The 24,411-nt window shown below is 44.5% G+C and overlaps 1 protein-coding gene across 8 annotated transcripts in view; it reads right to left on the bottom strand.

The window, feature by feature from the left end:
• Positions 1-200: 200 nt before the first annotated feature.
• The window catches only part of SEL1L3 (SEL1L family member 3), a 105,760-nt gene continuing 81,549 nt past the window's right edge, over positions 201-24,411 (bottom strand). For 4 of the 8 annotated variants that reach the window (XM_043572844.1, XM_043572845.1, XM_043572843.1 and 1 more), the window contains 7 exons: positions 17,135-17,225; positions 16,918-17,002; positions 15,596-15,705; positions 10,300-10,427; positions 9,602-9,704; positions 9,448-9,520; positions 201-1,402 (listed from right to left, as the gene is read on the bottom strand). In XM_043572844.1, coding sequence (XP_043428779.1) covers positions 1,269-1,402; positions 9,448-9,520; positions 9,602-9,704; positions 10,300-10,427; positions 15,596-15,705; positions 16,918-17,002; positions 17,135-17,225 — 724 coding nt within the window. In that variant the 3' untranslated portion in view covers positions 201-1,268. Of the gene's footprint in view, positions 1,403-9,447; positions 9,521-9,601; positions 9,705-10,299; positions 10,428-15,595; positions 15,706-16,917; positions 17,003-17,134; positions 17,226-21,928; positions 22,894-24,411 lie in introns of those variants that run through there. The other 4 variants (XM_043572848.1, XM_043572849.1, XM_043572847.1 and 1 more) reach the window with 3 other exon arrangements.

Here is a 24,411-nt window from a genome sequence, read left to right as displayed (position 1 = left end):
CAAACTCTGAGCATGGGATCCCTGGAGAAGAGCCTCCTTCCACCTTTATATCTGTAAATATTCCTGGTTACCAGAAATAATCCCTCTCATAGGGAGGACTCTTTTTTTTGCCTCCTTGGGGAGCATGCATGGACCTTAGGACTTTGTAGGAGGACAGCAGTAACTATGAAAAAGGAAAAAAAAAAGCCACTTCCCAGAAGTCAACAGTATAAAAATAATTTTTATTTACTACTGTAAATAAAGTAGTCCAAAGAGTAGTTTGGACCCACAATATTGCATTACTGATTTATTTACTACCTTAGCAGCATACAGCATACAGACAGTCTGCTCATCCTCTTTCCCCCCAACCCCCCCCCCTCTCACACACACACACACACACACACACACACACATGCGCACACACACACACACACACACACATGCGCACACACACACACACACACACACACCCTCACACAAACTCAGGCAGGCATAAGGGGTAGGGACGGAACTATGAGCTAAAGGCTTATTTCCTGCATATTCCCCTGCTGCCGGTCTATTCTACTGGGTAATTCATGGAGAAGACTACAGTTAAATACTAAGGATTTTCTAAATGTTATTTTATGGATTTGATTGAAAAGTAAACGATATCCAACAATGTCATTAAATGATTCGGAAGCCCGACCCTAGAAAAATCCAAGGAGAAAAATGTAAACCCATTTACAAAGCCATCACCCTCCCTGCATTTCCAGCCATAACCTATTTATTTCAAGGTGCCTTAGAACCGCCGGGTCTTGGAAGTCAAATTGAAACCCGTCTTTTGGACTTTGAGGAGCCGGACTGTGGCAAACACACATACCGAAATATTCTCTAACTGGTAGACAAGTCACAATTTTCTGTTCTTTAATAACAGGGAATGAACAGGGGCTAAGATTTTTTTTAAATGCATCTCAGTGTGTAAGGATTCAGATGGGCCACAAGGCAAACTCTGACTCCACATACACACATCTGCAGTGACCCAATTAACCTCTTCAACAGGCCCCTGTGATCGGGAGTCTCCTTGTATCTGGCTGATAACCTTTGGTTTAGCCACTGCCTGCTCTGGGTACTTCCTCCTAATTTGATAAAAACAAACAAACAAAAAGACACCAAGTGCAAAATTCGCATCCAGTTGACAAGACATGTATGTAAGGTGTTTATCAGTATAATGCCCTAGCCCCAGCTTTCCAATACCAGCTGTTGGAAGGACTGTCTCTCATCGGGAGAGACCCGGAGCGCACAGTTCACTCTCAAGGCTCTGTGTTATTAGTGACCGTGGGCTGGTCCTGAGCGGAGGCATCTGCAGCTGGAGTCACAGCCGGACTGGTGGACGGGGCCGTGGGGTCTGAGGAGGCCCGGGCTGGTGTGGGACGGGAACCACTGGCTGCAGAGACACATGTATGACAGGTGTTGAATGTTTAAACCAGTGTGTGCAGGACACACAACCACACCTAGACCCTAGCAAGCCAGGAGAGAAGCTTCCAGTCCAGTGGCCCTGACTGGGTAAGTAACTTTACGCCCGTTACTGTTACGCGCACTTTGGTGCCCCTTCTGTAACATGGCAGACTGGAACAGATGTGCCAAGATCTCTGCTGGTTCTGACCTCCTGGGATGCGAAGTTCTGCATTTGTATTGTGACTTCCAGGCAGATATTTTAGAAAGAAAGAAAGAAAAGGAAAGAATAACAACTCTCTATGTCTATGTTTCCCGGTCTATGCTTCCTGTGGTCATCTCTCTCTCTCTCTCTTTTTTTTTCTTTCATGGCATTGATGTAATGTGAGCCATGAATTAATTATACCAGTCAATCAGAAATGAGTGTTTGTTTTATTCACATTCGTATTCCAGTTGGATGATGTACCAAATTTGGTTTGAATTATGTTACTTAGATAAAATGTGGATACGTTTCGGAAATCGTGACTACTCGGTTTCATTATCTACCTTTAGTAAGGAGGCTAAACCACCATAAATGTTAGGGAAGCTTATGAAGTTTTGTACTTTATGTCAGCACTTTTCAAATAGGGCAATTTTTTAAAGCTTATTTGTTTACTTTTCAGAGAGAGAGAGAGAGAATCCCAAGCAAGCTTCATGCTGTCAGCGCAGAGTCTGACCCGGGGCTTGATCTCACAAGCGTGAGATCATGACCTGAGCCTAAATCAACAGATGAATGCTTAACTGACTGAGCCACCCAGTCGCCCCTCACATAGGGCAATTGTGATTCCCAGAGGAAAGTTGGTTATATCGGTAGACGTTTTTGGTTGTCACAACTGGAGGGCAGGCTGCTGCTAATAGATAGTGGGTAGAGGCCAGGGATGCTGCTAGGAGTCTACAGTGCGTGGGGTAGCCTGCCTGAAACAAAGAATGATCCAGCTCCAAATATCAGTGGTGCTGAGGCTGGCATACTTTGCTTTACGAACTGAGGCTGAGAGGTGTCCCGGTTACAAAGACTGTAGTCTCTGGCCACTGGCCACTCGGGAACTCTCCTTCATCAGTTATGTGACTTGGGCAAATTACCTTCTCTCCTTCTGCCTCTAAAACATGGGGGAAATAAAAGGATCTATACCACGCTAAGTTGTTATAAGGATTAAATGAGCTAGTGTATATAAAGTGCCCAGACGGGGTCTGGCATGCCGAGGTACGCAACAAATGTTAGCTATTAATACTAGTGATCGTATACCTGTTTTACCCTCGAAACGTGTTTTAAGATTTATTACTTTCAGGGACATGTCTTATAGGACTGATAAAAGAGTTGGTGCATTTGTTTCTAGGAGCCCTCCCCAGGAGCCTCTGAAAACAGCAGAAACTTTGAAGCCAGAAAGACCAGGACTTACACGACTCTGACATTTATACCAGATGAGTGGTCTTAAGCTAGTCATGTAGCCTCTCTGAGCTGTGGTTTTTTCATCTGTGATATGGGGGTAGCAGTTTGCAGGCGCGTGTGACATATGGTTAACACAGGGGCCATCGTTTGTGCAAACTGCTAGCTTGTCTTTAAGTAGCGATCTTAATCATGCTCAGCAATCCTGGAGTCTGATACCGTCTTCAGTAGGTGGGACCATTTTTAGAAGTCCCCAGTGTCCATCCTGAAATGTATCAACTTGAAAAAGCTGCCACCACACTGACAATCTGACTTCTAGATAGACTCGTCAAGAGTTTCACCGCCACGAGACCGTTCCACGAACTTTCGGAACGAGCTCCAAACCCTCTGGCTTTTCTGGATATGGAAAGGAATTCTCCTAGGGACCCTTTCCAACACCTACAGAAGATCTTGTGAATCCGGAGATGGTTTTGAAAGAACAGGACAGTGGTTGGCTGGTGGGGCGAGGAGGACCCAGGGTATTGCATGATGATGGGACGTTTCTAGGTTAAAGCCAAAACTCTGGTAGATGATCTAACCATAGCTGGGAGCATGTGGCCCAGTGACGTGGGACAAAGACCATTTGCTGGAGTCAGGAGACCCGGCCTGGGCAAGTCTCATTTATCTGCCATTAGCAGGGGACTTTATGGTAGGTACTGAATGGCAGCTATTTTAGTCCTAAAATGCTTAAATCTCATAGGCCTCAGTTTCCTCATCTGTGAACTGAAGGGCTTGGATCAGATGGTGTCCCAGACCCCCTTAGGCCCAGAGATTGATCTCTGAGGAAGTTAACAAAGTACTAAAGCATGCATTTTTTCCTTTTCAAGCTCTGGGGGGGAAAAATGTTTAAATCACCATGGTAACAAGAAAAATCAGCCATCAGTTTTCTGATTAAAACAAAAAAGTGCCAGTGTGTAATGTACAAGGAATGCATAATTAGCATTGCCACACTTTAAGTCTTCTCGTAAGAGCATAATGAAAATGCTCGATGTTTCTACAGTAAATTTGTTATTATCCATGCGAGAACTCTCCCCGCCCCCCACCGTCCGGGGTTTACAATCACTGGACAAGCCCCCCACAGCCCATCATAATTTTAAAGTGGTCTTTTCGTCTCTGCTCACCTGAAATGTGTGCTAATTTGATTACCGGGCTGGAATCGAGGTAACCAGGAAAATGAGTGTGCCATTTCAAATATCACAGAGACTATTCCAGCACCAAACAGAAATGGTTTCTGTATTACTTGCTGCTTGGGGGACCACGTTCTATACCTTAGTGAGGCTAATCAAGAGCTGGCCCCGAGCGGTGTAGACCCAGGGGTTGACACCCTGCAACCCACAGGCCAGATGGGGCTCACCGCCTGTTTTTGTATGGCTTGCAATCTAAGAATTGTTTTTTACCACTGTCAGTGATCGAGCAAAAATCAAGAGGGGAGTAATATTTCATGACATGTGAAAGACAGATGAGATTCAAATTTTCATGCCCTCGGTCAAGTTTTATCAGAAACGAGCCATACCCATTTGTTTTCACGTGTCATCAATGGCTGGCTGCCTTGGCTGTATAATGAAAGTTGAGTAGTTGAGATGGCCCTCAGAGCCCCAGATGCTTACTACTTGGCCTTTATGGAAAAAATCTGCCAACCCCTGTGGTGGACCATTGTAGGAAAAATGTCTGCTTGCTGGTTGACCAGATGGGAGCATGAAAGAAGAACTGGAGAAAATATACTGAGCCAGTCCTGAAATGGTAAAATAAAGTTTGCAAAGATGGCGGGGCGGGGGCGAGGAGGGGGTGGGAGCAGGCCAGACCTGGAAATCCAATGCGATGAAGAAGATATAGCCTGCTTCACCTGGGTCTCCAGATCTAGCGAGGCCCGGGACAAGTATACGATTCGTGTCATTTAAACCTTTCTTATGAGTAAAGCTACTAGATCAGTGCCAAGGGCAACGAGATCGAAGAAAAGTGAATTCTCACCCTTAAGTCGCTCTGACTTTAAGGTTACTAGTTTTTTTCATGAGCACTGCTTTGTGACATTTCACTGTAGTTTTAGCAGCAGCCTCATTAACTGGAAATGGAGAGGACAGGAGAAGAGTAGAAATGACTTAATTCATCTCGTTCCTATCATCTTACTCTTTTGCAAAGACACTGGGCTAACCACGTAGGCAGAAAGAAAGAGTTGGCTTGAATCATGAACGTTTGGAGTAGAATGACATTGGAGCGAGAGGTTAGCCCATCACACCTGGTGGAGCTGGTAGTTTGTTCTAAATGTCTTGCTCTACACTGCGCATTCTACTGGGACTTGAAGTTCACGGTAACACTGGTAAGGCAGGAGTCTCTGAAATCGTCCCTTCTGTTTTGCCCCTCCGTTCTCTCCTTACCTTCCTTCGGGCAGCCAGCCAGGCTCCATGCTTTCTCTGTCTCGGGGGCGGGGGGGGGGGGGGGGGGGACTGCAAGCAGGGCAGAAAAGGAAACGGCTCTAGACGTACTTTGCTTGGGGATTTTTTTGTTTTTTCAAAAGCCTGAGTCCATTGAGGCAATTATGCTTGGCGTCCCTGACAGCGGAGAGGCGGAGCACTTTGGAGACTCAGGGAGGCGGGAGAAGGAGGGTCTGGAGCCTGGGAAAGTGGCTGAGCCCCGGCTGTGGGTTGTACTGGCCGCTAAGCCCTCGCCTTGCCCCTTCAGCAATTTCAGAAAGGAAGACCGGGGAGAAAAAAGGTGAAGCAAAGCCGGCGGGACCCCTAGGTGACCAGAAGCTGCAAAGCCAGTGGATATGCGTGTGTTCAGCTATCAGACTGGCGACAGTGTGAGTGGACCAAGACCCAGGGACCCTTGCGCTACCCTGGGGGGCGCTGGCCTCAAGAAAGACCGAGCCACTTGGTAGAACACAAGCTGGGAGGCAACATCGAGCTCAAGGAAACGAGAGACGTGCGATATTTTTCATGTACTCGTTCTGGCTCTCTTTGTGGCCTGGTCGATATCTTTTAGATACTTTAAAAAAGCGTTTTGTGTTTGAGAAAGAGTCTAACAACGTAGACCCACTGGGCTCTGGGAATCGTGTCTGTGACTGAGATAAAGCACGATGTGTAAGTGCAGGCGCTACCTGAGGTCAAGCTTGGATTGAGGGTGGAAACCCCCGAGGATATTACTCCTCGGGGAGCTAGAGCCACCGCTTGTTCACTTCTAAGCACTTTACGTCGTGTTATCTGGCTGTTGGCTTCCCTCAACTGCAACAGGAGGTAGGTGGACCGCTATTTGTGCTATTTTACAGAAAGGGAAACCGAGGCGCACATGGGCTCCCTCCCTTGCCCAAGGTCACACAAGTCAGTGGCAGGGCCAGAATCCGAGCGCACGACTCCCGAGCCCATGCGGTTAGCTACTGTCCCACACGGCTAACCTTCCGGACGCGGGACGATTTAGTGTGGCAAACGCGGCAGAGTGTGGACCATATATCACAGAGCACAGAAACTCAGGAGGGAAATGAAGGTAGTTGGAGCCGAAAGCGAAACGGATGGACAGCTCAATTTGAAAGACTGACCGTAAATCACTAATGTTGAAAAACAACTAACTGGAAAAATGCAAATCACAAAATGACAAAGATCCCTGACTTACGGCACAATCCTTACACGAGGCTACTTAACGGAGGCTCCCGACTTTCAAATCTCGTCCCTCCTCGCTGTCGGCCAGTGCCCGGGCTTCATTCCTGTGCCTGCTTCCCCACACCTTGGCCACCAGCCTCTACGGGAGGGCGCCCCCTTCCCACCGGGCAGGTCGTGAGACCTCTGGCCCCGGGGGTCACTGGGGAGACAGATGCTTTGTCCTCGCAGCCGTCTTCTCCCCCTGCTCCTGTGTGCCAATTCGTCCCCTGCCCCAGTGTCTAGTCACTGACAGAGTACCTTCCTATTTCAAAGTTATTGACAAATTTGCCCTTATGGGGAGGACCTTAAAAATAGGAAAATAATTGACTACATATTTTAACTCCTGACAACACTAGTTCTAACAGGGCTAGTAGGTACTACTTGGGGCACATTTTGGAAATACGTGGAGACTTTTTTTTTTTTTTACTTCTAGGCCCTCACTCCTCAAAGTGTGGCCCATGGAACAGCAGCATGGACATCACCTGAAATCTTGTTAGAAATGTGGAATCCTGCCCCTGGACTTACTGACTCAAGAATCTGCATTAAACAAGATCCCTGGGTGATTCATGTGCACATTACAATAAAGAGGTATGGGGCTAGAATTTACACAGTGAAATATGCATCATTTTATTATAATTGGTTTCTTTTTATTTCTCCTTTATATTGCTGTGGGGTATTATTTTTAAAAATATGCCTGGAGGCAGGTTAATTATCGTTCATTTCAAGGTACCCAAAAAACGTGCTACAAAATAGTTTCTATATAAGGCAACAATAGGTCAGAGACACAATGGTAGCCACTGTTTTAAAATACTGCTGACCCTTGAGTAGCACAGGTTTGGACTGTATGGACCCACGTACACAAGTTTGTGCTTGTTTTTAGTAAATACACTACAGCACCATGGAAGTACTTTCTCTTCCTTATGATTTCCTGAATAACAATTTCTTTTCTCTAACTTACTTTAATGTAAGAATACAGCACATGACATATATAACATATAAGATATGTGTTAATTGACTATGTTACTGGTAAGGCTTCTGGTCAACAGCAAGCAGTAGCGAAGTTTTGGAGGAGTCAAAGTTATCTGCAGCATTTCAGCTCAGGGTAGGTCGGTGCCCCTCACTCGCCCTGTTGCTGAAGGGCCACCTGTATTGCGAGTCTGAAAAAGTGTGAAATCCTGCTGCCCTCTGTCCTTTCTTGGACTTTGTTTTGTGATTTGGGGCAGACCACTTCATCTACGTGGCCTCAGTCTGTCCATCTGTGAAATATAAAGGGCGTAGAATTAAATGAACTTTAAGAGCCCATCCAGACTCGTCCAAGGCCAGCAACAGGGAGGGAGGTACGCACAGGAAGTGAAAGAGTTTGCAAATAAATGAAGAACATGTGTAAAAGAGCAAAGGGAAAAAAAAATATCAAAGGCCAGGAGGGACAGGGAGGCGAGCATGTGGAGAGACTGATAATGAAGACAGGAAGACAGGAAAAAGAGACAACTTCCACCAGCCCATGAATTTTCATGGCTACCAGCTGGCATAAAATCATAAAGACAATTTTCAGCTCCTCTCACGGAATTGCATTTGTAATAATCATAACAATATTTCTGCAGAGTAAAACTGACAAAGATAATTTGAAATGGAAAACACTGACAAGATGCAAAATAAATGTGCTCTACCTGGTAACAAATTTCGGGACGGGACAGAATTTGCATGAGGAAAATTTATAAGCCGGCATACAACGGGGCAGCAAATCTGGATGGGCTTTTGATGGCTCCTTGTTAACCTCCTCAGGTAAATCAGAGGGAAGTGATTCTGCATTAGCCTCTCGCGACAGTGACTTCCTTCCCACCATCGAATCTGTGGTGGAATGCACTCTTTTCGCTTTTCATTATCTGCTACATGAATAATGGTTGAGCAAATGCTCAAGTGCTCAAATGCCATGTCCAGTCCTAATTTATCCATTTGTAAATGTCCCTCCTGGTCTTCGTGAGACATTATGTCCTTCTGCGGTCATCCAAGATGGCGGGAAATTATAATTCTCCACGGTCAGAGGTTTGCAAATTTGAGCGCCTACTAAGTGTGCGATATCATAAATGATGCACGAAATCCTGCCTCTGATTCCTCTTACGGTTTGACGGGGGAGATGAACGTAATAGCTCACATTTACCGAGAGGGTTTTATATGCCAGATAAATATAACAGCTCAGATGAAGCACAGTAGTCATTTTGGTAAGTGTCGTGCGTATTTTTTTTCACTGGACCCTTCTGCCATCCCTGGGAAATCGCTACTATTATAACCTAATTTTATTGTTGAGAAATTGGGAGATCAGGAAGGTGAACCAACGCACCGTAAGTCACACAGCTAATGAGTAGCCAAGCTTGGACTCCAAAGCCCAAAGAGACGCCAAGGCGGTGTCCGTCTCTTTAACTACGGTCCTACGCCAGCTCAGACAAATAACAGTGACCAGTGGAAATCACGCTAACCTAAATGCTCACTTCACATTCCTCTTCGGCCCCTCCTTCTGACTCCATGTGGCTGGGTATTTTTATTCATCATGAGTGTTTGTTTATCATCCCACACATCTGATTCCTTGACTGGGATAAATACGAAGAATTCATACTGGAGGGGGCTTCAGATCTGGATTTAAGGCAACAGATGCAGAGTATCTATAGTGGATGTATTTTCATTGGGAGAAGACCTTTTAGTTCAGTATCTTAAGCTTCTTACTTAAAAAAAAATCCTCGCTTACTTTGACAAATATAACAAAAATTGGGACCTTCTATCCGCCAGAGATTATAGTATAACCTTGGGGGAAACCTCCACCCTATGAATGACCAACCTAATGAAAGGAAGTAGCATAGTCAAGGGCATGAGGAAGAAGAGTGTCATCTTCTTGGTAGGTGAAAAAAGAATCCCTACGTTTTTATATTGCCCTGGCTTCTTATAAATCTTTACCTGAAACAGACTGGAAATACTGCACAGTCCAGGCGATCAATACAGACAGCAAGAAGGTTCCCAGAAAGTAGATCTGCAAAATCCAAAGCATGAATCAGATGACTGACAAAAGGCAGGGACCCCTGTGGGCAGGGCCGGGAGACATGGCGCCTACCAGGGCGGAGTGCAGGACAGCACCCCAGATGAGCCTCAGGTGAAGGTAAAGCCAGGCCAGGGAACAGGGGCTGAAGGACTCCTCGCTACTTTGGCTCCAGCACCTGCGAGACAAAAAGCACGGGGCATCCGGATGTACTGGCAAACTTCGGTGGCATTACTTATGACCCACACTATCAGACCCTCACACCCGCCTCCTGCTTTGGGCACATGGGCCACTCTTGAGATGCAAGACAAAGAAACGCAGCCAGTTCTAAAGAGCCTGGGTCTGCCCTGAAATTCCAGGATCCTGGCAGAAACCTCAGGAAAAAGAGTCCTGTCCTTAATAAAAAAGCTAATGGGTCAAAGAGGACCCTGAAGCAACGAGCTGCCAGAGCAATACTTCTGTCCGAGCGCCTGTCCAAAGTCTGGACGTCGGACTGCTTCTCTATTTGCCTCAAGGCGTGGTCTAATCGGACACGTTAGTCTTTCCACCCTCATGGGAAACCCTGGTCCGCACTTTGACTTCAGATCAAGCACATTCTGTATGGTAAGCTTCAGACAGGGAAATTGTTTGGGTCCAGCTGAGTGCTCTCTAATCGAAACAAGTCCTGAGCCCTTTATATAACAGCTGCCATTACATAATAAAAGAAAGCCTAACTTTTACCAAGAAGTAAACGCCACCCAGACTCCACAGTATTAAAGAGGCTCTGAACTCACCTTTCATACAGTTCCTGAAGGATGGAGATGTTATTAGAATGGATAGTTGGGTCAATTTCCAAGAAATCCAAAATATGATGTGGGATTATAGCACCTTCCTCAATTAGCAGAGCCAGGTTAAAAAATCCCTGAAAACAAGCCACAGACCAAACTCATCAACTCCTTATAATAAAACCCCAGACACATGCCCTTCATCAAATGTAAACTTTTACAACCTCTAGATTTTTTTTTCAGTCCCTCAAGCCAGATGTTTTTGTCATCCTCATTGATGGATTGTTTCCCTAAATATATGCATCTGAGAAATTTATTTGCAGGAGAACCAGGAGGCTTTCAGGGAATGCTGTGTCCCATCTGCCAGAAACCAGTCAACCAGGGGACTCTGTCCTTTCCTGCTCATTCTCTCAAGACAGAACTCACTGGAAAACGTGCCCTTGTATCATCAACAAACCAAAATACCAAGTTGAAGGCAATGTCTATCACTTACAGATCATGCCCGGGGACACCATCAGCCTGTCGGAAATCTAGCAGAATGCTTTGATGGCTGGGGGTGCTACTCCCGACTGACATGCTAACATAGTCTCTCGTGCACACAGTCAGATACGGGGGTTTGTCTCTTCTCTCTTAGGCCCATGCGGAGAACCTTCTCTCATGATCCTCTTGGCCCAGCTCCTCCCAAGTACATTTCCCTACCTCTTCCTTATATGCCTTGGTCTTGACCCTCAGAGGTAGGACCTGCTTCACTGGGCTGTGCAGATGCAATTAAAAAACCCAGCAGAGTTAAGAGCCTGACAGTGGAGGTGCTTCATAAAGTATGGAGGCTACCACACTGCCTGGAGGAGAAGCCCTGACCATCATGAGCTGAGCACGTGGCCGGACCAAGAAATAAACGAGAAACAATGGGTAACGTACCATTAGGGATTTACGAATGGAACTGGACTGTGGCCCTTCAAAGAATTCATGGTCATGTTTTAACGACTTATATCCTCCCTTCAACCTTTCCTTTCAGTTGCCATTGATAAGGATCTCAATGAAAATCACCCAACAGGTTGTATACACTAAGCCTCTCACTGCTATCCCGTGCAATAATCATGATAAAAATAACAGCAGCTAACATCTTCTTCCCTTTTCATTTTTTAAAGTTTTTACAAAATGGTTGAGGGGGGGGCAGAGAGAGAGAGAGAGAGAGAGAGAGAGAGAGAGAGGATCCCAAGCAGGCTCCCTGCTGCCAGTGCAGAGCCCGACATGGGGCTCAAATCCATGAACCGTGATCATGACCTGAGCTGAAATCAAGAGTCGGACGCTTAACTGATTAGGCCACCCAGGTGCCCCCAGCTAACTTTTTCTTAGTGCTATTATATGTGAGACATTGTTCTGTTTTATATATACTTGATGTTCATAACAACAAATTGAGATAGGTACTATTATCTTCTCTACTTTATAGGTGAGAAAACGGGGGTGCAGAGAGGTTAAGGAACTTGCCCAAGGTAACACAGCCAGACAGGGGCATGAATTGGGATTCAAATGCAAGCAGATGAGGTCCAAATCTCAAATCTTAACTTCCACTATTCCACTACCCGGCTAAATAAGCCCTAAATAGATGAAAGTGTTGTGTCTTTAAGATGCACACACAATACACACACACACACACACACACACACACACACGAACAGAATATAGAATATCTCTCGATTCTTTAAAAGGAAGGTACTCTTTTTATTATTATTTTAAAGAGAGAGAGAGAGTGCAAGAAGGGGAGAGGGGCAAAGGGAGAAAGAGAAAGAGAAAGAGAAAGAGAAAGAGAAAGAGAAAGAGAAAGAGAGAGAGAAAGAGAGAGAGAATCGCCATGTGGGGCTCCATTCCATGACCCTGGGGTCATGACCTGAGCTGAAATCAAGAGTCAGACACTCAACTGAGCAAGCCACCCAGGTGCCCCTAAAAGGAAGGTACTCTTAAAACTTGAACTATTAGAAAAAAAGAAAAAAAATCACTTTATATAATTTTAATGTCTCTTGGAAGAATAACAAAATTAAAATAAATGGGAAAATAGACGAGAGAATATTTGTATGCAGTGTAATAGCTTAAGGTTCATTATCTACCGGGCAAATGTATAAAGAACTAATTATGACATAAATTAAAAAAAAAAACAGGATCAAAAATCCAAGAGATAAACAGGCAAAGAATAAGAGAAGAGAATTCACATAAATATCAAGAGTAAATGATCATAAAGTATATGTAAAAGTGTCCATCACCACGAGTAATCAAATAAATGCAATGTAAAACAGTAAGGAAGTTAGCCACTTATAATTACTTAATTAGAACAATTAAAAATGAAGTCGTGAACATATCCAGTGCTGACAAGATTTTAATTCCTTTCCTACACTCAACCACTGCTTGCTAAGGTATTCCTTGAGAAACCCTTTCAGAAAACAAGTCAACAATACGCTCTTATTATGTAACCGTGAACCCATTTTGACTGTTTGTCTCAGCAACACTAGCCCCCAGATTACAAAGAAATTGTTCAAGTGGAGACAAAAGATAGAAATATGAAAATGTCCACCATAGCACCCTGTGGCATTGCAACGCACAGGAAATGGCCTCCACGTTTTCCTTAATAGACTATCAATCCCACGAAGGCAAGAATATTGTCTATCTTTTTCTCTTACGTCCCCATCACTAAGAAGTGTCTAAGACATGGCGGGACCGAGTAAATATGTGGCGAATCAATGAATAAAATAGCACACGAGAATAACGTTTCACCAGCTCAGCTCAACAGAATATGGGGCGGTGGTTAAGAGTAATTAATAATGACAGAGACTCCGCAATAAAATGCACACATTCCTACAATGTGTGAAAAGAGATGGGTTTTTAAGTGGCGTGGGCAATCTTGCTAACGTTACAGAGAGACGGGGTTGGAAGGGGACAAGAAGACAGGATGGAGTAAAGCCCCTGCCATGGAACTGTAGCCACAGTTAAGCCATCCCTTAATTTTTATTTTGCTTTAAAACTATCTTTTAATGTTTGTATAACATTGTTTTTCCAAAAACATAAATCAGAATTGGGGGAGAAAACTCCCCTGAATTTGAGTGACAACAGACATCACCTAAGGGAGTTTGGCTCTACAATGAGGCCTTTTACCACCAACTCCTAGTTCATTCCAGAAGAAATAATAACAGAAAAGATCATGTCCATTGAGTGTACTCAATGCTGCACTCAGTGCTTTACATTAAACATTTTTTTTAATGTTTATTTCTTTTTGACACAGAGAGAGAGAGACAGAGTGCGAGCGAGGGAGGGACAGAGAGAGAGGGAGACGCAGAATCCAAAGCAGGCTCCAGGCTCTGAGCTGTCAGCACAGAGCCCCATGCGGGGCTCTAATCCACGCACTGTGAGATCACGACCTGAGCCGAAGTCAGAGGCTTAATCAACTGAGCCACCCGGGTGCCCCTACGTTAAACATTTCATCTTCATAACCTATGAGGTAAATACCTCCACCTTCCAAATGAGAAAACACAGACTCCGTGACTCAGTGACTTGCCGTGTATGAATAGCTATGAAGTGATAGAGATGTGGGGTTTTAACCCAAATAAAGAAACACTCAGGAGCACCTGGGTGGCTCAGGTGGTTGAGTGTCTGACTCTTGGTTTCAGCTCAGGTCATGATTCGAGGGTTGTGGGATCAAACCCCATGTTGGGCTCCATGCTGCATGTAGAACCCACTTGGGATTCTCTCTCTCTCTCTCTCTCTCTCTCCTTCCCTCTCCCCAGTTTGTGCACACTCTCTCTCTATAAAAAGAAGAAGACAGAGGAGGAGGAAGGGGAGAAGAAGGAGAGGAAGAGGAGGAGGAGGAGGAGGAGGAGGAGGAGGGAGAAAGAAACACTTGATGTAGTACCTCCTTTAAAAACACAAAGCAAAAATTAAGATAGGCATAAGTTTCCAGCTTTTTCTCTATAATCAGACCCCAAAGCGCAACACCAGAAAACTGGTGTATAAGAAGGTAACAACTATTGCAACTTCCATCGTGAAAATGACCCTGAGATCCTCACAGGAGAATTCTGATTAGCAGGTGTCGAAGGAGTGAGGCAAACAGAGGATCACATTAGCCACATTAATCACTGTTGCGGGCAAGATCTACTAAAGGATGCTGAGATTAGCGGACAGAAATTTGAGGAGGAACAGAATATTTGCAGAGTTGCAAGCTCTCTCCCCAAGATATATATATATATATATATATATATATATATATATATATATAAATTAGAAAGAGAAAAATACCAACTTTACCGGGGAGCACCCCGGAAGAAACCACCTTAACCAAGTGACTGAGATCAGCCTCACTAGTAATGAGATACACCGACACCACATACGTCTCAGACGATACACTGAGGACACACCACTTCTGTGCTTTCCTTGCTCAAGATGCAGAACTTCATTCAATTCATGAGGAAACAGAAGACAGAGCCCAATCGAGACTCTACCTAATACCCAACCAGTGTTCCTCGTAAGTATCAAGGTCATGAGAGACAAAGAAAGGCTGGGTGACTATTACCCACTGAAGACTAAAGAAATACGATAAATAAATGCAATGTGGGGCCCTGGATGGGATCCTGGAACAGAAGAAGGACATTGGTGAAAAAATAAGTGAAATCCAGGTAAAGCCTGAAGTGGACTGAATGGTACGGAACCATCACTGGCTTCTTAGATTGAGAACGGTATTGTGGTTACACGAGATATTCACATTAGGGGAAGCTGGATGATTCGTATATAGCAACTCTCCGTACTCTTGTTGAAACTTCTCTATAAATGTAAAAACATTCCAAAATAAGAAATTTCCCCCCCAAAAAGGTCACCAAGAGCAAATTCCTTTCACCGAATCGGTGGCCCAGCCAAATAAACAAACCACTTCTCATTTTGACCACACTTCCAATTTCTTCAGCTTCTATGCAGTGAGTCAGTTTGATGGGATCTGGAAGAAAGAATTCTTGGATTTGGAGCCAGAAGATCTGGGTTTCGGATCGGACTGCTTCACCTGCTACCTGCCTGGCCTTGAGCAATGTATCGCCTTGTTGCAGACTTACCCTGTAAATGAAATGGTTATAATAATCCCCCCTTCATGAGACTGCTGTGATGATGGTATGGGAACCATAGTAGGTGCTCAATAAACGTTCACCATTACGGTTCATGCCTTCACAGAGCGATGAAAATGGATGAGGAATGACTTTGTGAAGCGGCTTGTGAGGACTTGAGGCCTTGCAACCTCACAAACAGACATCACCAAGAGCTCGTTTCTGTTGTTTACCTGTGAGTCTCCATCCAATGCGGCTTGGGCGTACATCTGCACAGACAACTCAAGGTCTTGTGACTGGTTTTGGTGGCCATAGTAGTAAAGGTCTCCCATTTTCAGATATGCTGCAGGACAGAAAGCACAGGCCCATTTGTGAAGTGGTTTTATTTCAGACCGACATTTTCAATGGTTGGCCCAGTTGCGTGACGGAGAGTTTTTCCTACCAGAATGTGAATACATGACATCATTGTTTCTTTGGTGTGCCAGGAAGGAAAATAAGAGAAAAGAAAAGAAAAGAAAAGAAAAGAAAAGAAAAGAAAAGAAAAGAAAAGAAAAGAAAAGAAAAGAAAAAAGAAAAAAGAAAAAAAAGAAAAGCTTTTGTACTGAGCATCACCATTTCTAGGCACATTTTTGTGCTTTGCCAGGCAGCTGTCCCGAATGGGTCTGTGAAAATCCCAGTCTGCAACTTTGCAGCCCAATTGGCCAAGATTGCTCTGGGCACTTTATTTCACATCTGAAATTTTGCTGCCTGGGTTTGATGACTGATGGGTATTTCTTTACTCTGTTTAAGCCATATATTTTATTTTCTCCCTCCGGAAAAAGTTTTGTTTAACAGCGTATGTATCATTCAATGTCTAGTCAGAAAAATAGAATCTATGTCAAGTAGTTCAAAAGATGGATTTCAACACTGAGGATTAGTTGCCAGGGTGTTGGAAGAGCTGAAAAGGCAAATGGAGGAACAACCGACAATCCAGAGAACAGGAATGCAGGAAACTACTCGCATCCCTAGATCTGGAGGCCAGCTGAGACCACAGAGGCTGGATTGCCAGGCAGGAGCTCGAACCATAAACGTGCAGCCATTGCTGGAGACACAGCCCAGAGGAGAGAGAGAAAAGAGCAGAAATACTTGGGCTTCTCACCAGCACTCTCATTGGCTAAAACTAATCAGATGCCCCGGGGCAAAGGAGTCTGGGAACTGTAGTTCCTGGGGATCAGCCCCCTACTACACAGAGCAGAGTAGAGGAAGACAGGGATACATCTGAGGGCAAAAAAAGCAAACGACTGGCCCAGAGAATCTCTCCAAAACAACTTTCTCTTTGGGCCTCTCACCAACTCTGCAGAAATGGTAGGTTCGAGTATTCAGTGGACCACGGACAAGGAGAAGCGCATGGCTTGAGGCTGACGGCAGCCTCATGATCTTAACGGCAGAGATTTTTCACACTCTTTTCTAATTGTTTAGAAATATCATACTTCACACAGAGCTGTTAGGTGGTCCCGGTTCCTAAAGACTAAAAGCTCCCAACACTTCAATTTAGCACCCATTTTTCTATACATACCAAATGAAGGAGCACCGATTTGAAAAACAGAGAAATTATAGTATCTCCAAACACAATTCACGCTCAAATATCTCTTGGCCAGATCCTAAGGGGGCGAAAGGGGAGAAAAAGTGGATTCATTAATATTTCAGCCAAGTGACTGATTTTGCCTTCTTACAACCCAATTCATTATCCTTAACCTTAGAGCTTCCATTCTGAGAAGAATACATTTACTTACTGGCCTCTCCTCACAGATGTGTGCTAAATTTGTCTGTGACACTTCAATTCCAGTTTCTGCTGCTAAAACATAATACAGCAAAGCTTCGTGCCTAAAAATAGATGATTAATAATAAATTTCATATAGTGGCTCTTACTAATATTCACAGAGAGCTTTATATTCAAGCATAAGAGGGCACAAAATAAGCAGTTTTTTTAAAACCACAAAATCATGAGTTTGTTGTGTGTGTGTTTTTTAAATAAATACTGTTGTTAAAAATACTGCAGGCACTGATTTATTTTCTACCTTAAAGGCTGAACTCACAGATAAGGGTGGAGAGCTAGTTGATGCAACAGCTACCTCTACTGGCCGAATGGCATATGGCGTGCTGGCTGCCTTGTCTCTTAGCCTTTGGTCCTTGAATCCGACCATCCCCGCTTAGAAGAGGTAAGCGGTATGTAGAAAAAGTCCGGTTTTGTGAAAGGCTTCATGGGGCTTAGGATTCTGAGCAAGCTTAATTACAGCTGAGCTTTTGTGATGCATGAGAAGTTTGGCCGAGGAGAGGCAGTTGACAAGGGGCTGGATACCAATGGCCAAAAACACAGAGGAAAAAAAATAAATGCTCGATACTGCTCATAACTGAATGATCGCAAGACCATGAGACATGACTGTTCTCCTGTCGAAAGACTGGCACGATTCACAATACGGAGTAGCAGCATGGGTTTGGGGAAACGGACGGATTCCTACAGCCGCTGGTTGTGGGAGGGCTGGTTAACCCAATGGTTAAATGCGGGAAGTCTTAAGAATGCCCACACCATTCAGCCAAGAGTTTTCCCTGGTAAAGCTTTGTTCTAAAAAAAACCAGAAACACGTGTAAAGATTCTGTGACCACAGAGTTCATGGGAGACCTGTTTATATGAACAAAAAACAACACTGGAAGCAACTTAAGTATCTGAAAATCAGTGAGTAGTTAAATTACCCCACAGTGCAGCCACTTTCAGGTGAGGCCGTTAAAAATGATGTTGTGGAAGAGGATTCAAAAACGTGGAGAGATGTTGATGCGAAATTTTCCTTTCGGTTAAAAAAAAAAAAGAGAAGGTAGGATGAAAAACAGAGCAATTCCATTTTTGTAAAACAGAAATGAAACCAAATGTATCCATTCATACACACACACATGCAGATGCACGTATGGAGAGGAAACAGATAAAACTTAAAAATTATCTATCAAAATGGTAACACCACGGGGGCGCCTGTGGCTCAGTCGGTTAAGCATCCGACTTCTGCTCAGGTCATGATCTCACAGTTCGTGGGTTCGAGCCCCACGGCTGGCTCTGTGCTGACAGCTCAGAGCCTGGAGCCTGTTTGGGATTCTGTGTCTCCTCTCTCTCTGTCCCTCCCCCACTAACGCTCTGTCTCTCAAAAATAAATAAAATGTGTAAAAAATTAAAAAAAAAAAGGCTAATAGCACTTATCCCTAGGTGGTGAGAACCAAATCATTTTATTTTCATCTTTTTACTCGTATGATTTCCTCCATCTTCCTTGTGTTTCTCAGCTTATGAGTAAAATTTTATTTTAGCCATATATAGTTGTTTCTAAAGCTTATTTTTCATTCTAAGCAGTTGACATTAAGAACTTTTTTTTTTTAACTGCAACTCCACCTAGAAATTGGTTTATGGGAGGGTTGGGGAAACAAAGGAAGCAGATTCTGAAATCGTCTTTTCTACTCTGCTAAAGCAGCTTCTGGTGGCCCAACCCCTGGGGACAGGGAGAGGTGACTGGGGGTCAAATTACGACAGTGAGACCTTCAATCAGACACAACGCAGGTCACGGGCCATGGAGCTGCTGAGTGAGCTGATTCTTGGCTTCCCAGACATCCAAGGCAGCCGACCAATTAGCCATGACTCATGCTAAAGAGACACAAGGCTGGCTGAGCAGTGTCCCCTACGTCACAAGCCAGAAAGCGAGCCCACAGCACAGAAGACGCCTAGGCATATTCTTACACAGCTTGCAAAAACCACATTTTGGGACAAGAATCTTCAGAACAGACAGACCCCAGATGGAGGCTCTGCAAAGGTGGCCCAGCAGAAAGTCCCCATCATTCTGCAACAGGGACCCGTTCCCAAGGTCTTACAATCTCGCATTTCTTTGGAGACGCTTGAAGGCGAACCAGTGCCTGGTTTCCCCCTGGGGATGGATGAGGGAAAGAGAGGTGTAGACTTACTGGCCCAAGGTCAAATACTGGGCCGGATCCCTCTGCTGCCATATGGATGGAATGTGGCTCACATTATTATTAAAATGTAATAAAAAGACGTTTTCTTTGACAGCACTTTGGGCAGACTGTTAGAATTTGCGGGGGAGGCAGGAGGTTGATGCTTCCTGTAAGAACTGAGTCACTATGACAAACTTCAGAAAGTCAATATCTTGTCTCAAAAGCTACCTTGGTGGTGGGGAGGGGAGGGAGGGACGAGTTTTACAGGAAGACTTCCACTGTCCAATTAAATGTGTAAGCCAAGAGGAAATTTCACAGAATTCTCAAGCGTTTCCTTTGAGGAAGCACTGAAATCCATCAAAAAGAGAGGTCTAAAAAACATTGATGTCTGTAGAAATGCTGACTGGAAATCCAGCCCCGTGTTCCATCCTGCAGAAGCGATCATCGAAGGCTGGTGCTCTCCTATATCACCGCCATCCATAGGCGAAGCTTAGCACACTCAAGGCCAGACTTGCTCGGCTCATTAAGACTTCTGAGAAACGACACCTTTGCAGAAATCCTACCCACCTTACCTCCCAGTGCTTTGTTCTTACTTAATTGTGTTCCGACACAAACTGCCCGGAGGTATTAATTACAGATATTTCTATAATTATAATCATGGGACAAACATGTCGGCGGCACCTGCTATGGGCAGGACGCCCAAAGGCAAACCATAGAACCGTACTGCCCTTCCAAGACTTTCTTCAAGGTTTAGGAAGCTAACCAGAGCCTCAAGCTTTATTTCCAATACACCAAAGTGAAATGTCCCCCAGACAGTCATTCTGACAAGGACTGGGGGTGGGGGGGTGGATGCGGAGAGGAGGGGATTTATGGTAAAGAACGAGTTTAGGGGCACATTTGCTATCCCCCCACTTCTGACTCGGCATACACATTCACAGATCTTTTGTAATGATACATATTAATAATCAATCCTTTAGCTGCTTGCTGTGAACTGTGAATCTGAGTACCTCTGAGCAGCTTCTGAAACAATTATGGTATTTTCTTTGTGCTTTCCTCTGCCGATGCCTGAAGCAGCTTATACTGGATGGATGGAAAAAAAAATCCTGGGATCTTAGTGGAATTCAGGACCCCTGGTCTATTGCAGAAAGGTGAATCTCTTTCAGCTAGAACTTGGCATGCCCCAAGCCCCCCACCCTCTGGCTAACCTCCTGGGTTGAATATTTAGGACATATCTAAGACAACGGACAATAAAACACCTAGCTCACAGATAAAACACACATAGGGGTAAAGCGGAGAGAAATGAAACATGACAGCCAGCCTCTCCTTAGCTGACTTCTTCTGGTGTCCGAGGACAGCCTCAGGCATGACAACATTATCTTCCGTATTACGCCTATACAGCAAAAAGCCCTCTTCTCAACCATGCTCCTCTTTTAAACTATCCCATATAAATCCTGGAACAACACAGAAAAACACAAGCTCATCAAACTGACACACGTAATTTGAAAATAACGTCCAGAATAAATTCACTCACAGAAAATGCAGGGGGACGGACTTGGGACATTGATGGATGATTTAGTTCTACTGCAGCCAGATAGATGGTACCAAAAAAGCCACCCTGTGGTGTGGGAAGGCCAACAGTCATAGATTTCCTGTTTAACCCCCGGGGAAGTTTTGGGGCTTGGAGAGTGGGGGGGAGATACAAGCACTTTGCCTCAACCATACTTCGACAACGATTTTCCCATTGTAATGGATACTAGATGTCCCTTCCTGCTGATAGGAAAAAAAAAAAGGCTTTACATCCAGATTGACACTTATCTTTAACAACACTCAGCATCAGCATCAAGATTGGTAAGGATCTGAAGCAGCAAAAATATATACACGGTTGGCAGGAGAGCAAACTGGTAAAATCCTTTGGGAAAACCGTTGGCATCACCTGACAAAGTTGAACACGTGCCTGCCCTGTGACTCCACTCCTAAATTTATATTGCAGAGCGACTTTTCTGATGCATGCCACAATCTACATAAAAAATGTTCATGGCCACATTGTTCTTAAAAACAACAAAAAAGGGAAATGCCAGTGTGTGTTAATATAAGAAATGGGGAGCGCCTGGGTGGCTCAGTTGGTTAAGTGTCTGACTCTTCATTTTGGCTCAGGTCACGATCTCACGATTTGTGAGTTCGAGCCCCACATTGGGCTCTGTGCTGGAGCGTTCTGGGCTCAGAGCCTGGAGCCTGCTTCCGATTCTGTGTCTCCCTCTCTCTCTGCCCCTCTCCCACTTGCACTCTGTCTCTGTCTCTCAAAAACAAATAAATGTTTAAAAAAACACACAGAAAAGAAAAAAACAATAAGGCTCAGGATGATGGTTACTTCTGGGCATAGGGGTGGGGGTAGATTTAATCTGAGAGGGAAATGCAGGCTTCAACAGTTCTTTTTTTTTTTTTAATGTGTATTTATTTTTTAGACAGACAGAGCACGAGCAGGGGAGGAACAGAGAGAGAGGGAGACACAGAATCGGAAGCAGGCTCCAGGCTCTGAGCCATCAGCCCAGAGCCTGACGCGGGGCTCGAACTCACGGACCGCGAGACCATGACCCGAGCTGAAGTCGGAGGCTTAACCGACTGAGCCACCCAGGCGCCCCAGAACTGTTCATTCTCTTATGTAGGGTTATAGGTGTTCATTTTATCATCACGCTTGAGAACTTACGTATATATCACATATTCCTTCATACGCATCAACCATTATATGACAGAAGGAGAGAAGAACAACTGAACTGGCTTGTGCCACATCTCCAGCTCAGATGCTCAGCTCCTTTCACCTGGATTCTGAACTAACATGCCCCTTCTGACTCTCCCTTCTCTTTACCATCAAGCACAGTTGTTTGGCTAAACAGCTCAGAACCCAGCTCTGTCATCTCAGTACCCTCTCCCAAAACTATCAGTAACTCCCCACTCCTCACGAATAAAGTAAAAAGTGCATGACCTGCCATCTAAAGTTCCCTAGAGCAGCACTTCTTTGGTCTTATTCTATATCACTCCCTTTTACAAATCTCACCTGAAGGCAAACTGGAGGCTTAAAAATTTCTAGATTCATCCAGAATTTTCCTATCTCTTTGCTTTTGTTCCTGCTATTCCCTTCACCAGAAACGCTGTTCCCTGCATGGCGAAGTGGAAATTCCACCCACCCCTCAAGCACCCCTCTGCTACCTCTGTCGTGAAGGCTGACCTAAGTCCCACAAACTGCACGGCATTTTTCCTCCTCAGAATCTTTCATGTTCTCAATATGCTGCTCATGGGTCTTGAGTTATGGTTGTGCTACTTGCCTTCGTTCATACATTCATTTGTTTTTGAGCACTTCCCAGGTACCATCAGTGCTGGGCACTGGGGTATAAGTCACAGGGCTATCAACCAGGGCCATCATGATCCTAACGGGAGTGCGGAGTTAGGTAGGACTTCTGGGCAGAGGAAACAGCATGTTCAAAGATCCAGAGGTCAAACAGAGTACGGGCCATGTGAGTTCAGCATGAGAAGAGGTGAGGCCACAAACTTCCCCAAGCCCTGCTTGTGGCATCCCCTGAAGCATATGACGAGATGAGGCATCTTGCATTTAAGTCTACTCCATAAAGTCTGCTGAACTGGACCCAAACTCACAAACAGTGCAGAATACACTTAACTTCCCCCTCCCCTCTACCAAAAGAAAAAAAAAAAAATCAATCTCATGCTGTGGCTGAATACTGCACGAAGGACAACAGATCACAAAAATTAATTCATCTTGACCTTCACAGCAAATTTTAAAATGTGCTACCTGAAACGCTTTGTGATGTTAAATTCAAAAGCAGGCAAGTAATGTCAGCTATTAATAGGCACTCTCTTTATGGGAAAAACAGTGTCAAACATCTTGGGGTGTGTGTGTGTGTGTGTGTGTGTGTGTGTGCGTGTGGCGGTGTGGGGGAGTTTACAGATGTGCTCTCTCTGTGGGAAAATCCCTCGCAGACACACTTTGGTATCTGAATGCTCTTTTTCCCCTCAGAAGCTTGTGGGGGTGGGAAGTTTGGAGGGTGAGAAGTAGAGAATAAATTAAAGTCAAATTTGGGAGTTTTATGAACTGAAGCTTACTTGGGAGACAAGATGAAACACCAGAAAAATTGTAAGGTGTATCAATTGCAAAATAACAATTTCATTAAATTTTTTTTTCTGATTGTGTAGAGTGAGGTTATAGATAATACGCTTTCACAGGATGATAATGATAAGCATTTCTTTTTGTGCTGTTTTCATTGGATTCGTTTGCCCTGCCTTCTTTAAGATTCTCATTTACCAAACGCTATCTGCTGATTATGTGGGCACCCATGGACCAAAGGAGAAAATCGTGTTCTTTTGGACTCATATTTTAATTTTTAATTAAGGTTCAGATCAGAGTGTGATCTGTGACAGGTCTGGTCTAATATCTTTGAGGCTGTGGACTGATGGGATATGTGCTGATTTGCATGCCCTTGTTAGTTATTACTGAAATACCCAGATCATTTAGGCAAAAAAACCAGCCAAGAAAATATGGCCCAATGGAAAAGCAAGACAGAATGGGAGGACTGGCGGAAGAAAACAGAACGATGGATCAGGTGGGTCTGCAGTTTGGAAAGGTGTGCCCTTATTTGTAAAATCAAGGCACAGCAAACGGGGAGCATTTGCAAGTCTTTACGTGCAGTGTCTCATCCCATAGGGTCCAGGATGAGACTTGCTAACTTCATCAGAAGAAAGTCAAAATGGGGAGACTGTTTGGCTATGACATCAGAGGTCTGGTGAGTGAGTTCCAGCAAACCCAGGCTCTCGGCCGTGGAAGATGTGGTAAAATATCAGTGGAAGGATGTAGCTGGAGCCCTAAACACACGGCTCTCTCTTCTTCCCGTGAGCTTTCTGTGGCCTGCCAGGGAGAGGCAGAGGTTCAGCTAGGACTCCCTGTGCTGTCTCCACTCTGAAACCAAGAGGAACAAGCTTGAAGGGAAGAGATGTCAACGCATTCATGTGTCTCTCAACTTGATGAATGTGGACGCTTCCCCTGGAGAACTAATTTTTGTGTATAATTAAACATGGAAATGCT

This window comes from Prionailurus bengalensis, chromosome B1 (genome assembly GCF_016509475.1).
Source record: "Prionailurus bengalensis isolate Pbe53 chromosome B1, Fcat_Pben_1.1_paternal_pri, whole genome shotgun sequence".
In the NCBI taxonomy this organism is placed as follows: Eukaryota; Metazoa; Chordata; class Mammalia; order Carnivora; family Felidae; genus Prionailurus; species Prionailurus bengalensis.
This window is presented reverse-complemented; position numbering and strand designations above follow the sequence as displayed.